Source organism: Mustela nigripes, chromosome 2 (genome assembly GCF_022355385.1).
Source record: "Mustela nigripes isolate SB6536 chromosome 2, MUSNIG.SB6536, whole genome shotgun sequence".
Taxonomy (NCBI): domain Eukaryota; kingdom Metazoa; phylum Chordata; class Mammalia; order Carnivora; family Mustelidae; genus Mustela; species Mustela nigripes.
In genome coordinates, this window is record NC_081558.1 from 142,917,643 (window position 1) to 142,934,169 (window position 16,527).

General features: G+C 41.1%; 1 protein-coding gene across 1 annotated transcript in view; it reads left to right on the plus strand.

Moving 5' to 3' along the window:
* Positions 1 to 13,011: 13,011 nt before the first annotated feature.
* The window catches only part of CLRN1 (clarin 1), a 37,145-nt gene continuing 33,629 nt past the window's right edge, over positions 13,012 to 16,527 (plus strand). Inside the window, exon 1 of the mRNA XM_059388086.1 lies at positions 13,012 to 13,341. Within this exon, the coding sequence (XP_059244069.1) occupies positions 13,089 to 13,341 (253 nt within the window). The 5' untranslated portion in view covers positions 13,012 to 13,088. The remainder of the gene's footprint in view (positions 13,342 to 16,527) is intronic.

Here is a 16,527-nt window from a genome sequence, read left to right on the forward strand (position 1 = left end):
GCCTTCCAGAGTCAGATCCTCAGCACTGCAGATATCTTAGCTGGGTTTTACTAGGGCTTTGAGGATGCAGGTAGACTCCCACTAAGGTCACACAAGACTGAAGAATAAAATCAGCACACTAGTTTCCTTATTTAAAGCAAAAAGACTAGAAATTCCAAAGGGACCAGCCAATGACTTGCGCTGGACAGCACCTTCGACTCAACAGAAGAATCCACACAGAAACTTGATTACAACCCAGAGGAGACAACTGTGGTCAGAGCAGCGGGGTTGGCTGAATCTCTAGTTTAAGGGATGTAGCCATCCATCAAACCAGACACCCCCAGGTCAGAGACTCAATACCTCAGGTTTAAAGACCAAAACCTACCTCTCCCAGGAGCTGAAGGTACATTGCTCACTTTTTTCTCCCTACAGCCTCTTAAATTTTCTTTGCTGATTCTTCTGATTGATACATATTCTTTTTAGACATATTAATGCCACTTATTCTACAAAGCCTTTAGACAATTTCAGCCAGACATTGCTTGCTCTTCTCACTTCTGATCTAGAGAAACATTTTGTCTCTAGGGCTCAGTTTGCATACATACCTTCACTTATTCTGGCAGTTAATGGAATTTATTGGTTTTGAGGTCCACCCTGGGTCAGGAGATAGCTGTTCCCTGCCCTACGGCTATAATGGGGAATAAGAAAAGTTCCCTGTTGTCATGGAACTCACATTTTAGTGGGGAAAACAGTAGTCAAGTTGACTAACAAATAAATCATATAATACAATTTCAGGTGGCAACATGAAGAAAATAAAACAGAGACATGGGCTGGTCAAGATGTGCTGTCTAGGTAGGGTGGTCCAGGAAGAACCATCTGAGAAGTTGAATTCTGCACAGGGAGGAGGGACCAACTATTGAAAGGTCTGTGAAGGAGTCACTGCTTGCAGAGGAAAGGGCAAGAGCAAAGTCCCTGAGGCTGACACAAACATTGAGGGTCCCAAGAGAGAAAGCAGGCTTGTGTGCTGAGGCTAGGGAGAGTGATAAGAGATGTCTTCGCTAGATTGGCTGGACCACAGAGGGGTTTGTGGGACACAGTAGAGTCCAGATTGTATTACCAGTGCTTTGGGACGTCATTGGAATGCATCCACCAGGAGTGTGGTGAGATCTGATTTATATTTACATTTATAAAGAATCATTGTGTCTCTTGAATTGAGAATGAATTACACAAGGGAGAGAAGTTAAGAGGCAATTGCAAGAGTCCAGGCCAGAGACAATAGTGATCAACAAGGGTGATAGCAGGGAACACAGTAACACATGGTCAGCATCAGTGTATATTCTGAAAAAAGGTGTTAATGGACAGAATCTGGCAGAGGAGTGGGTAGTAGCAAAAGGCCTGATCTTAGGAGTGACAGGGGTGCCATAAAAGAGAAGGGAAATGCTCAGGATTGAGCAGATGAAAGCTCTTCCCAATGACAGTGTTCTTTATTTGCACCCATATAGGCAGAGAAAAGGTTAAGAAGTATGAATCATGTCGGAACACCTGAGTGGCTCCATCAGTTAAGTGTCTGCCTTCCACTCAGGTTATGATCTCAGGGTCCTGGGATCGAGCCCCGCATCAGGCTCCCTGCTCACCAGGTAGTATGCTTCTCCCTCTCCCTCTTCCCATCCCCCTGCTCATTCTCTCTCTCTCTCTCTCTCTCTCCCAAAGAAATAAATATTTAAAAAAAAAAAAGTAGTATGAATGATATCAAATCTACTTGTGGGAAGTAGGAAAAAATAAACACCAAAGAAGAAAGCTACTTGCTCAGGGTCATTGGGTAAGTCAGTCACAGGACCTACATAGTCTAACCCAGGTCTTCTGACTGTGCTGGGTCTGCCAAAATATGTTGAATATTTTTAGTAGAATGAATTTTGAAAGAAAGTCTTTTTGAATTATAATGAAAGAAAGATTTCTTGAATTATAATTCTTTTGGAAGCAGTGATTCCTCTATGTAGTAGTATATACGGTAACTCTGGTAAGCAAAATATTAAGTTGACTAGAATATCCTGTTTTTCTATTCTAAGAAAGAGGTTAATTCAAGTTTAACTTCTTGCATGAGAAAATATCTGGAGAGCTATATGCTGAGCGTTGGCATTCCAAGATATTCAAATTGCGTTCCCTTTTTTAGGGTTTAATTTACATGTAGTGGAATTCTTCCTCTTTAGGTATACAGTTCCAGAAATTATGACAAAAGTTTTCAGGCATGTGACCCTGCCATGATCATCACCCCACAAAATTCCCTCCTGCCTCTTAAGAGTCAATGCCTTCCCCTCTTTTCCAGCCCCTGATATATATTATTTTTAAAAGATTTTGTTTATTTATTTGAGAACGAGAAAGAGAGCACAAGCAGGGGGGAGGAGCAGAGGGAGAGGGAGAAGCAGGCTCCATGCTGAGCAAGGAGCAGATGCAGGGCTCTACCCTAGGACCCCAGGATCACGACCTGAGCCGAAGGCAGACAGTTAACAACTGAGCCCCCAGGCACTCTCAGCCCCTGATAATTATTGGTATAATTTTTGTCCCAATCATTTCTCCCTTTCCAGATGTCGTATGAATGAAGTCATACAGTTGAGTCTCCTTTCACTTGGCAAGAAACATTTGAGATTCACCCATTTTGGTGCATGTGACAGTAGTTTGTTCCTTTTTCTTCCTGAGTAGTATTCTGTCATACGGATGTACCACACTGTTTACCCACACACAGTTGATGGACATTTTGGTTATTTCCATTTGGGGGTGATTATAAATAAAACCACTACAAACATTTGTGTACAAGTTTTTTTTGCAGCCATATGCTTTCAGCTCACTTTGGTACGTATCTGGAGCAGGATGGCTGGGTTATATCACAAGTGTATGTTGACATCTTTAAGGAACTGCTAAAACTCTCTCCCAAAGCAGCTGTGCCATTTTGCAATCCCATCAACACACATTAGAGTTTCAGTTGTTTTGCTTTCGTGCTCGGACTTGGTATTGTCAGGTTGTTGTTGTTTTTAATTTAAATCATCTTAATAAGTGGGTTGTGATATTCTATCATGGTTTTATTTTGACTGATGGTATCGAGCATCTTTTCATGGGATTATTTGTCACCCATATGTCTTCTTTGGTGAAGCATCTGTTCAAATATTTTGTCCACTTTTTAAAAGTCGGGGTGTTTTTTTCTGAGTCTTGAGGATTTTTTGTATATACTATGTACACTAGTCCTTTATCGGATACGTATTTTTTATGTATTTTATCCAAATCTATGGCTTACTTTTTCATTTCTCATAGTGCCCTACAAAGAACAGGAAATTTTATCAATTTGTTCTTAACTTTATTTTTCATACTCTTTTTGTCTAAGAACTTTTACCTAACTGAAGGTCACAAAGATTTTTCCTATGTTTTCATCTGGAAGTTTTATATTTTAGGCTTTACTTTTAGATCTATAATAAATTTCTAATTTTCCAATATAGTGTGGTTGTTCTTTTAATTTTTTTTTTTTTTTTTTTTGAGATTCATTTATTTTAAGGGAATGAGAAAGAGTGAAGGAGAGCCAGGAACGGGGCAGAGGAAGAGGGAGAGAGAAAACCCTTAAACAGACACCCTACTGAGCATGGAGTCTGACCTGAGGCTCTATCCCAGGACCCTGAAATTATGACCTGTGCCCAAATCAAATGGCAGTTTAACAAAGGAAACCACTCAGGCTTCCCTCAGGTTTTTTCCCCTCAGGCTTTTTCTTTTGAATAACTTTGTCAAAATAATCTTTTACATAATGATAAAACATCTCTGTGTCATTAATATGAAAAAGTCACTGGTTAGCCTAGGTTTCTTTCCAATAGAAGTGAAGGCAAGGGGTGCAGCTTGGTTTTTCTTCCTAAAGATCCCGGATTCATTCAATGTTCATCTATCCTCAGTAGTGCCCATGGCTCAGTGCCCAGGCATTTTCCATCATTTAAAGACATAGTATCATGTCTGATCTGGCTTGCTGGTGATTTTTAGTACATGACAAGTCAAGAGTTTTGGCTTCCCAGTACGGGAGGCTATTCCCAGTCCACCTTGGGTTTCCCAGCACTTACCACCCCCTAACCCATCTGTGGCTGCCATCTTGGAAGGACACTTCTGACTTACTTAATCAATTAATCAATCAGTTATTGAGAGAGCAAGGGGGGAAGGGCAGAGGGGGAGGGAGAGAGAGAGAATCTTAAGCATCTTCCATGCCCAGTGCAGAGCCTGTCCTGGGGCTTATCTCACAGACCTGAGATCATGACCTGAACTGACATCAAGAGTCGGATGCTTAACTGACTGAGCCACCCAGTTGCCTCTGGAGAGAGACTTTAGAGATAAGGCATTCATAGCCCTCTAGGTTTCTTTGTCTACAGTTTGCCTTTATTATTTTTTCAAAGAATATAATTTTTAAGAATTAAAATTCTTAAAGAATTTTTAAGAATAAAATTAATTTTCCAAAATTTAAAATAAAAAAGATCTTATATTCATTTCAATCTGAATGTCCTGGAAAGAAAATTTTAATCTTGAAATTGTACCTTACTTTATAAGCATTTAATGAAATCTTTTGACCACCAGGTTTAAAGTCTTTAGTTAAAAAAAAAATGTTTAGTTTTAACATTTTATGCCCTAGTGCCTAGCCTATATTTTACCATCCAAGGGGACAATATTGTTTTTCTAAGGTACATAAATATGCATTTCATTCCGGATCTTCTCATGGATGGACAAAATATTTATTTTTGCTAATTAAACTGAGGATGAAAGAGAGAGAGAGAAAATATGAGTAGCTGTGGTAGAAGGAAAGCTATTTGAAGGATGGATTCATGTGTGCTCTATCCTGAGAGGGGGTAGAAAGAGTCAGATCTGAGTAGGGCACGCATACCCCTTGCAGATTTGCTAAGAGACACTGTAGTCTGGGAAATTGAAGAAGAGGGAGGGACACAATGCTCAGGAGAGGCTGTACTGGGAGCATCGGCTGGAGCTGGGACTCAGAAAGGACGTCACGTCCCATAATCACACTGTTGTGCAGTCCTTCTCATGGCGGCTAATGAGGCCCCCATGGGACAGCAGCCAGCACGCTGCCAACAGCAGATACACAAGATCTCGCCTGTCTACGCTCCAGAACCCTGTTCCTTTCCTTGAAGTCAATCCCAGGAAGTTCAGCAATCCAGATTCTTGTGATTCCTCTAGGGTTGGAAGGTGAGGCCCTGACACCTGTGAGGTAGTGACCACAAGAAAGGGGAGGGCCATCCCTGATGAAGGAGGGACCAGACAAGACCAGCCTGAGAGGAGGCTCCACCTAGAGCTAGGGCAGTGGTAGACACAGAGGCCCTAAACCTGGGGATGGGGGTTGCTAATACACATGTGCTCGCACACCACAGGTGGGGTCCAACGCTGCCACCACAGGTCCTTCACTCAGGTGACTGGACAGCGGTCTCACCTGGGCACTGCACCCACAACTAGATAGCAGGAAGCATTGAGGTCCGTGCTTCAGAAAACTGACAGGTAAGAGAGTAAGAACGCTTTGAAAGCAGAGCCCTACATTTGATTTCTAGGAAGGAGAAGGGGGACAGCTGGTAGAAAAATCGAGCAGGCAGCTTGGGAAAAGAGGGCAATTCTTTATGGGAAGAGATGCTGCCTCCTCTTGCAGACGCCTCCCGTGCTTTGGCCTTGCGTCTCTCAGTACCACGTCTCAGCTTTCAGGAGATGGATTCTGACTGGCCCAGACATCTATTGCTAACCCAAGTAAGCTGAAAAGCACGAGTTAGAGTGCAAAGCTGGCTGCCACAGAATTTTTATCCGAGGGTATTAAAGGAATTTTACCACGAAAGGACCCAGGGCTGGGCAATCACCCCAAAGGTAGATGTCTCGGATGTCTCCCCGTAGTAACACTTGGCACCTGGCACTTTTCTCACTGTTGGCTCCTGTCGAGCTCATTGTCTAGCTAATTGTCTTCTCACAGGAAGACCTGCCAACCCAGATTCCCCCAGGGCAATTGCATGTTTAAACCTGAAGACATCTCATTGCTTTGCTCCTTAGGAACATTAAAATAATCTTGAATTTCCTTTTGGCCATCAATTATTTTTAGCAGTCTCTGTCCATAGTCAGGGCTCAAATAAAGGTTTGGTAGGAAGCTAAATTTTTGGATGAGATATAGTCTCTGTTTTTATGTGAGTCACTGATAATAATGTATGGGTGAGGGGCACCTGAGTGGCTCAGTGGGTTACAAGCCTCTGCCTTTGGCTCAGGTCATAATCCCAGGGTCCTGGAATCGAGCCCCACTTTGGGCTGCTTCCCCCCCTCTCTCTGCCTACTTGTGATCTGTCTGTCAAATAAATAAATACAATCTTAAAAAAAAGTAATAATGTATGGGTGAATCAGTCTGAAGATCTCTTTAGCTAGCATAGCTCGGTAAGTCAACACTCCTCATTTCCAGAGATTTGTTAAAATATAAATCCGCCTAATTGTGCTATGATACAGTTCTCCATTACGAGAATATTTTAGGAGATTTTGTAGTCCGTCTGACTAAAAATTAAGCTATCCTACTGCCTGGAACATCTTAACTGAAGAGGGGCAGGAAACCTAATAATTGCTCCAGTGTGTCTGAAAAGAAATGAGTTGACCCATGGAAAGCACACAGGATAGGGTAAACCTCAATAGGTATTGTGTTTTTGTTAATATTGATACTATTATTTTGATATAAGTCATCAAAGAAATTATCATTATTTTAAGTGTCACACACCCACGCAAAAGAAAACATTTATACAGTGATAGGAATGACAGAATCAAACCGCTCCCAAGTTTACCATGGTAACACATCTCCCCCACGTTGTATCAATGAGGAAAATTATTGTCGATCTCCCTGTGCCAGGAATCTGGTCCTTCTATTATTGTTAAAGGAAGGATCTCAAATTGTGCCTTCTTTCTCTGCCTCTTTAGGTAACTTTTCCCTCCTTCCTGTAATAGGTCAGGATTCAGTAAGTTGAGGTTTGGGTATCAGCATAGCCTCTGCCCATGATACCAGCTAGAAACCTAGAAAAATCAGAGGGTGTCACCTGTCTCCTTTGACAGGGATGACAACTTTCTTCCACCTTGGCTCTCTCCGTGGCGGCTCTGTCATGGAAGTCTAGCTCTTGCACTCACTTTAAATGTCTTCACCATCATCACCAACCCTGAAAATCCCTGCACTGAATTCACCCTCTCAGTCCAAATCCACTGTGACTTCATCTGTATTCCAAAAGAACTTTGTTTTCTTTTTCTTCCCTTCCCTCAACCCTTTTAATCCTCTAGTTCAAGCAATTAGCTCTACAAATATTAGCTGCAATCAAGGTCTAGCACATGTGGTAATTTTCCCCCTAATAAATCAATCAATTCTTTCTGTGGAGTGTTTTTTTTTTACCCCTTACAGTCATTAGAGAATTACAATGCTACTTGAGGATCACCAGCAACTTGAATTAGTCAAGAAACGTCAATCAAATTTGCCAGATTTTGCTTTAAAGATGAGAAAAATGGGATAGATTCACAAAGGCCTCTTGTTTTAGAATAGGAAGCCTGATAAACCCTTGTCGAATCTCTCTTGGAGAGGCCTTGGAGTATAATGATCCATTTGGAAAAAAATCAAAATCAGTATTACCAGTGACAAATTGGACAAAACCCCAAAAACTCTCATTAAAAAAATCTAAAAATTAATAATTGGAATAATCAACCATCTAGTGTCTCTAAGCAATACAATATTCTGTAATAGCTCATAGGTTAGGATAGCAAAGGGAAAAAAGAGAAATAATCTAGCAAACAGACGAATTTGAATCTTACAACGTGTACAAAAAATTTTAGTTAAAGGGTCCTGTGGCCCATGCATATCATTGTGCATCTCAGATCTGATTTTAGGGTTGCAAATGGGGGCCCTTAGGGATAAAGGAGTGAGGGGAGCCCACTGCAGAGTTCCACAATCCCCACTTCTTCCAGTATCAAGCTCAATTTTTAGCTCTTATTTCACCCAGAAGTTCAGTTGAGGAAATGCTTTCTCTGGTTAAAAATAATTTAAGAATCACCTATGCAGCCAAGACCTCTCTTCTCATAAATGAGTAAAATGAATGCCAGAGAAATTAAGGAATTCTTCATCTAGTGTTGGATCTGGAACCAGAGCCTGGATCACATCTTTCTCCCCAGTGCTCTTTGCTCATGGCACCATGCTCTTACTCTCAGGGCGCAAATCAGGTGAGAATTCCCACACCTTTGGACTGTTTTTTCTTGTTTTTGTTTTTTTGCTTTCACTTTTGAACAACCATAAGGGGAAAAACCAAGGAAGCCAAATTCGTACGAGTAGAGGCACACATGCTCTACTGAAAGTAAACACCAAGTCTGCAACTGTATTCCTTTGTCTGTATTGTTTCCAGTCACAGAGAAGAATTCTGTCATCAGCCAGCACCTGAAAGGGGTCATGAAGGAGGGTAGAAAGTTCTAGTTCCATTTTCTTATGTCACCAAATGTATTCCTATTAAGATTGAGAGAAGTAAAGATTTCAGTAGGATACTTGGTGAAAACTTGCTGACATTAATGACTCAAATTCTCAGAGAGGCTGCAAGAAAAATGGTGTCATCACTGTCATTCAAGACATTTAAGATGAAATTTCAAAAGGAGGCTGTCAAGCATAATGACGGCCAGGTTCTATTATATCCTTCTCAGAGGGTGGATCACACACACTACTATGCCACCTGTGGGTGGTTGATATTGAAGTTTGAAAGGAAGCTGCAGAGAGGAGGTGGGGTGGGCGTAGGACCCAAGGGGCGCTGCTTCGCAAGCAGGACACATCACCGTTGACATTCTCGTGGTGACTTGGGGTAAACCTATGACCCTGGGCCGAGTCTTTACTCTTAGATATGCTGAAACCTGACCCATCAGGACATTTTTTTTCTTTTTCTTTTTTAAAGATTTTATTTATTTATTTGACACACAAAGAGAGATCACAAGTACGCAGAAAGGGAGGCAGAGAGAGAGGGGGGAAGCAGGCTTCCTGCCGAGCAGAGAGCTCAATGTGGGGCTCGATCCCAGGACCCTGCGATCATGACCTGAGCTGAAGGCAGAGGCTTAACCCACTGAGCCACCCAGGCGTCCCCCATCAGGACATTTTGACAAGATCGGGCTCTTGGTGCTGAACAAAATTTGGGAAACTTGAGCTATAAATGGTAGTACCTGTTTCTTGGTTTACAATCAGAATATTCCTCTCTAGTGACCAGATGTTCATGTTTGCATGCACAAAGCCTAGTTAGTAATTAGATGAGAAGAGGCCCCGTTTTCAGCCTTGACTGTCCATTGCAACCATCTAAGGTGCTTCAACACTAAGGTCATACTCTAAAATCAAATAAATCTGAATCTCAAGGATTAGGATGCAGACACTGATATTTTTAAAATCTTCTCAAGAGATTCGGATGAACACCCAAGGCTGAGAACCACTGGGTTAGAGTAGAGGTCATCCACCCACTTGCCGTGAGCCTGAGGATTCATCCTTTCCACACAGGGGCCCAAGCTTTTGTGTATCCTGGACCAGTGGGTGGGTTGGCCATTCAAACTTGGAACAGATAGAGGTTTGCCAATTTTTTAGTTTGCCAAGTAAGGATATTAAAAATTCAACTATCATTACTTCATTAAAGAAAGAAAATTTTAAGAACAAAAATTAAGGACACAATTTTACAATAAAAGAACTCACTCTGTTCTATTCCTTTTTCTCATGTTTCTCCAGGTCAGGGAAAACTTCACTGTAGACCAATGCACACATAAGAACTGGTGTGATCTGACTGCTCTCTATGTCCAGAGTCAGAACTTTGTTTCTTGAACCACTTTCCATACACGTGGCTGTATTTAGTTCATTAAACCACTGTTCAATGCCAACTACTCCTCCTTACCATATCATTTCTGTAGATGTATTAATAGTATTGATTAAGGTAGGTCATTTCTGCTCCCAGGCTTGGAAATGTTCCATCTCTTATGTTGATTTAATTAACATAAGTCTTCTTAGACATTTTTTTTTTTTTTAAAGCAAAATGTGGCTTGGTTAAAGCATGAGGACAGGGCCTGCGGGCAGAAAGAGCTGCCAGGTCTTCTTAGAAATCTTAAACTAGGGTTTCTGGAGGGGACACAGGATGTCTACCCCCAGAGAACCACTTACTGTGGCCATTGCTATTTCCTTGTTTTGCCAGTGGATAGTGATGGCAATTATTCTAAATCCAGTGGAGAACTCATTGGGAGGGCACATAACCTACGGCGAGTTGCTTATTGTGTGTATCAAGTTACATGAAATTAAAAAAAAAAACTTACCTATATTGTAAACCTAATTTTGAGTTCCTCTGGGGAATCTAGGGTGTGCCCTATTCTTCTGTGGTCATGGTTTATGTTGCCCCTTTCCTCCCTTGAAGAGACATTGGCATTTTGGGATCAGTTCTATACTTAGTTGTCTACCTTTAACAAGACAGCCTTTGGCAGCCACTAACAGATGGGAGCTGTGTCAGGAAGTCCAGGACTGTACCTCAAAGTCCCCCTCAAAGTGCATATTAATGTAGACTCATTTATGTTGACAAAGTCATAAATAACATCTTCCTTTATTAATTTCTTTTAAGCTGACATGCTTAAAGGTAGATCAAGAGAACAGAAACTACCATAAATATGTGCTTTTGACCAGCTAGGAAAAGATTGTTTTCAGATGTCTCTGTTCTCTAAGCATCCAAGCTATGCAATGAATAATGAGCTACTCTGCCCTTATTGCTCCCAGCCCAACTCAACCCAAAATCAAGAGCTTGTCTACTCTCCAAGGCCAACAGCTTTGCTTAGGATAGCAACATAAACCTCAAAATTAGAAGACCCAGGTTTGAGGAGCTCCTGGGTCAGTCAGTCAGTTAAGCCTCTGACTCTTGGTTTCCTGTCAGGTTGTGATCTCAGGGTTGTGAAATCGAGCCCCTAGTCAGGCTCCATACTTAGCTTAGCACAGAGTCTGCCTGAGATTCTTTTTGCTCCCTCTCCCTCCTCCTCTCCTTTCCCCTCTGGTCCTCCCCCCACCCCCATGCTCTTTCTCTCTCACTCTCTCTCTAAAATAAATAAATAAACCCTTAAAAAAAAAAAAAAGACCCAGGTTTGAATCCTGGCTCCACTACCCTCTTGGGCAAGTTGCTTGATCTCTCTGAGCCTCAGTGTCCTCATCTATAATGGAGAAGATCATTTCCATCACCACCTTCATCATCACTGTATACGGTAATCGTGAGGACTAAGTAAGATAATTTAGGTAAAATAACAATGTACCTACCATACATAGTAAATTCTCACTAAAAATTAATTTTGCAGGTCAGAGCCCAGCACAATAATGTGGCATACAATTTGATATTTAGCAAAACTTAACACATATACACATTCACAACCTATATCTCTTTGCAGAAGGAAAAATCTCATTGGGAATGTTGAGTTAACAAGCTGTTATGGAACACCTGGATGGCTCAGTTGGTTGAACACTGACTCCTGATTTCACTCAGGTCGTGATGTGAGGATCATGAGATTGAGCTCCGAGTAGGGCTCCATGCTCCGTAGGGGGTCTACATGAGATCCTTCCTCGCCTCTCTCTAAATAAGTGAATAGGGGTGCCTGAGTGGCTCAGTTGTTAAGCGTCTGCCTTCAGCTCAGGTCATGATCCCAGGGTCCTGGTATCAAGCCCTGCATCAGGCTCTCTGCTCGGCCGGAGGCCTGCTCTTCCCTCTCCCACTCCCCCGGCTTGTGTTCCCTCTTTTGCTGTGTCTCTGTCAAATAAATAAATAAAATCTTAAAAAAATAAAAACAAAATAAGTGAATAAAACCTTTTTTTAAAAAAAGCTGTTACTGAATTCTAAACATTAATTTTCAGATCTTGACAATGTAACTGGACTCATTATGCTATTTAATCTTGCTCATGACTTTGTCTCTTGTCTCCCTAACTGATGACTTCTGCTGGACCCTTGCTTTTCTGTGGTGAAGTCATAGAGCCGGCTCTCTGAGGACAATCTCTACTCTCCATGACAATGGAGATTCTGATACTTCTCCGACTCAGAACCTTATTTCTTTGCATAGTCCTGAAGCAGCCAAGCATTTTGAAGGAAAGCTTTTAGAAATCAGATACTTGCTTCTGTGAGCCAGTTAAAATTGGAATCCACTTCTCTGTTGACACACTGATTCCAAATCATGGATCTGGGTGAAAAGAAGTTAGAATAACAAGCCTAGATGGTTGGTCTAAGACATACAACTCAGTTCAAGATTTTATCCTGTTATGAATATCATCTTTTAAAAAGACTTTACTTATGCATTTAATTTATTTATTTGAGAGAGAAAGAGAGCACATGAGAGAGAGAGAGAGAGAGCATAAGAGAAAGAGAAAGAGCACAAGTAGGGGGTAGGGGTAGAGGGAAAAGCAGACTCCATGTGGAGCAGGGAGCCTAATATGGGACTTGATCCCATGACCTCGAGATCACCACCTGAACCAAAGGCAGACACTTAACTGACTGAGCCACCCAAGTGCCCCCAATTAACATTTTTCAAAATCAATAAAATGTAAAAATCAATAAATATACATATGTTCTTCTGTCCAACCTCTTCAACCCCTACCAAAAACAAAAACAAAACACAACAATAAGAGGTTCTTGAGTTGCTGAAAATTTACCATGGGAGCCAAGCCTGTTTCCGAAGGTTTCAACTCACCCAATCAGACAAAAGGCTGGGAGAAGGGGGAGGCATTTATCAAATTACCGGAGGACTCCATCTGTTATCTTAGACCTTTGTTACCAAGTGACACACGAGGAGATACTTAAAGGCAGTGTGAAAGAGTTTTATTTTACAGATTCTTAGTCCAAAGATTTCAAATTTGAGAGAAGCAACAGCAGGAAAGGAGAGAAATCAAGAAGGTATGATGAAGAAGCTTCCATCCTGGCATTCTGCTGACAAGAACCACCGTGGAGGGTGAAGGTTCCTGATCGGCTGGGATCTGTCTGTTCAGCCACTGTAATAAATGCAGCCAAAAGGGCAGTCACTTCTCATCAGTCCCAAGGTCTCGTTTTTGAACCTCAAGCTCACAAAAGCCATTTCTCATCATGCCAAACCAACAAAAGAAAGTCATTTTTTGCATGGCTGGGGTGTTAAGCTTTGTGTGTGCCCTTGGAGTGGTGACAGCCCTGGGGACACCGTTGTGGATCAAAGCCACCTTCCTCTGCAAAACAGGGGCTCTGCTCGTCAATGCCTCTGGGCAGGAGCTGGACAAGTTCATGGGCGAGATGCAGTACGGGCTTTTCCATGGAGAGGGTGTGAGGCAGTGCGGGCTGGGAGCAAGGCCCTTTCGGTTCTCACGTAAGTAACAATTGCATTTGAATTATTGAATACTTTAGGCATACTCTTTCGACTGTTGCAAGGGATTGTTTTTAAGAGCCTTGCCCTGTTTATAGTAGGCCTTTTAAAACAGATGGGAACTTTTTGGGTCATTTCCAAGCAATTACCTCTTCTTAGTTTTTATTATTTTGTTTTTATTAATTATTTCACTCTGTTTTTTTTTTTTAAATGACAACATATAGTTAATGAGCTGCTATGGAATTAAACTTTGAGAGGATAAGCAATTAAGTTCTTAAATACTAATATCTATGCTAGAAATTTTGGTATCTTTTAAAAAGAAGAGGGGCGGCTTGGAGAAATAAAAGCTGTAAGAGAGGATGTTTGTTTTGCTCTTAAAAAAAAAAAAGGATCAGTGTCATAGGCTCCTTAACCAACTCTAGCTACTTTTCTGCCTTGATCATGACTTTGAACCCTGTCTACCCTGTATTATCCCTGCTAGGACCTTTCTTGCCACTAATATTCTTAAAAAAAATTTTTTTTTAACCAATTTGAATCACTTGGCTATAGAAATTTAAAATGATCTGCTATGCTAACTGGGAAAGAAATAGATGCCTATTTAGTATAGAAAATTTGCATCAGATTGATCTTCAAATCATGTAGAGAATATAAGACAGATTTTCCTGTTCGATTTTTGTGAGATGGAAGTGTTATCCACAGTATTATAACCTGTTTATCTTAAGAAGAGAATTTTTTAAAAATTACCATGTGAATAGGCAACTCATTAAATGAAAATTAATAAGAAGTCATTTGTTATATCTCTCACAACACACATTCAGAAATTATTATTATTTCAAAAGGGCTGGTTTGGAACAATCTTATGAAGAAACAGCCTGTAAATTACTGCATAAATCACTCTTCAGGAAAGGAGGTTACCAATTGAAGCATTTAAAATGAATTATTATTTTGCCTGGGTATTTTTTTTTTCTCTAGCATAGGTAGAAAGCTAAATTAATTGAATTTATTATTAACCTATGCAGTGTCTAATTAAATTTCAGCGCTGGCCTATTTATATTTCTGCAACATTCCTTATATCTTCTTAGCAGTCATTGGACACCAGCGTTCACTCACATACGTTATTAGAGGATAAGAATTGTCACAGGGCTCCAAAAAATCCCCAAGAATTAGTCTTCAGCTTTTCAAAAAATTATCATCACTAGATTTGATGAAGTGAATACCAAGTCTTTTCACTGAATGGCTTTAGTTCATTAAGGTAATGGGCTGTTAGAGTTGCTTAGCTTTCCTTAGGGGGGAAAGAGAACAAAGCCAAATATCACATGATTTCCAACTGTATTAAAAAATAAAAAAGGAAGAAGATGAGTGAAATGATTTAACCATGAGTCATCGGCAGCTAAAGCATGAGTAAAGCTTCTCACTAATGAATTTCGACAAAAGCAGGGAACAGACAGTGAATTTTCTGAAGCCTTTGCATTTTGTACAGTGAAACAGAGATAAACTTTACTCAAACCCCAGGACGGGTTTCAAAACAATATGTTCTCTGAACACTTACTAGACACTAAGCATATTTCGTCTTACTTTTTCCTCACACAACTACATTCCTCGGTGTTTCAACATGCGTTTTTATGGCTGTGTTCTCTGCTGGCCCCCCTCTGTGATGTGCTTGCTCTAGTCACCTGTCCCTCCCTTTGTTTTTGTGAGGACTCAGAATCAGTGGGGTTTAAAACCACACCATCATCTGGCCCAGAATTGCATTCATCTCCATGATCTGCCCCCAGCCTTGTAAAGAAAAGTTGACATCTGTCTGTTCTGGGATGACAACCTCTCTACAGAACCTTTCTCGGTGCTAGAGCTGTGAAAGCCTCATTAATTTCTATGAGAGCTGGCAAAGTAGATGTAAGCATCACTTTTTCTGCCTAAGCATAGAAGTATCTCTTTCAGCGGATCATGACAGAAAGTTGAGAAAACTGAACACTCCCAACAGAGTCCCTAAAAAGTATAATACTCATTTACATAAACAGCTCTCTTGTGATAAAAGCTTCCTAACCAATGTGCCTTTATTATTTTTTTTAAAGATTTTTATTTATTTGTTTGACGGACAGAGATCACAAGTAGGCAGAGAGGCAGGCAGAGAGAGGAGGAGGGGAAGCAGGCTCTCTGCTGAGCAGAGAGCCCGATGCGGGGCTCAATCCCAGGAACCTAAGATCATGACCTGAGCCGAAGGCAGAGGCTTTAACCCATTGAGCCACCCAGGCGCTCCCCAATGTGCCTTTAGAACACACTGCACCCTCTAAGTTTAAACTCCTGTTGCAAATTAGCTTCGCGGTCCATATCTTCCCGCTCACAATGCCATCAACCCACCAATGACGTTCTAACAGTGTATTCTGTTAGAGAAGAGACCCCTCTCTTCTGTTAGAGAACAGACCTCTCTCTGTTAGAAGAGACCCCTCTGATATTTTTCCTAAGAGAAAAGTATTGTCCCATTAATGTAAGGGAATGAGAGGCCCAACCCTGTTTTCTCAATAATGGCAAACTTCGGTTCTTGTCAGCAGAATGCCAGGATGGAAGCTTCTTCATCATACCTTCTTGACTTCTCTCCTTTCCTGCTGTTGCTTCTCTCAAATTTGAAATCTTTGAACTAAGAATCTGTAAAATAAAACTCTTTCACACTGCCTTTGAGTATCTCCTCGTGTGTCACTTGGTAACAAAGGTCTAATTCAAAAGCTCAGGATAATGATTTTCTGTTTCTTCCAGAGCCCAACTTATGATTAGGGCACGACTCCTTTCCCAGAACTTCCTCCTTTCTCATTTTCCCTTTAGAAAGTTGTTTTTTTTTTTTTTTTTTAAAGATTTTACTCCTTTGTTAGAGATAGAGTGAGAGAGAGAGAGCGCACAAGCAGAGGGAGCGGCAGGCAGAGGGAGAATCAGTTTCCCCTGTTGAGCAGGGAGCCTGATGTGGGACTCGATCCCAGGACCCTGGAATCATGACTTGAGCTGAAAGCAGACACTTAACCGACTGAGCCACCTAGGTATCCCCTTTAGAAAGTTATTAAGCAAATATTTGGATTTTAAGAAGCTTTCCAGTGTAGGAGGAATGGAAAAGGTACTCATGAAAGTATCAGTCACTTCTTGACCAGTTTTTATCATGTTGTGTTATCATCAGTTAATATGAATTTACATTTCAGTTCTGTG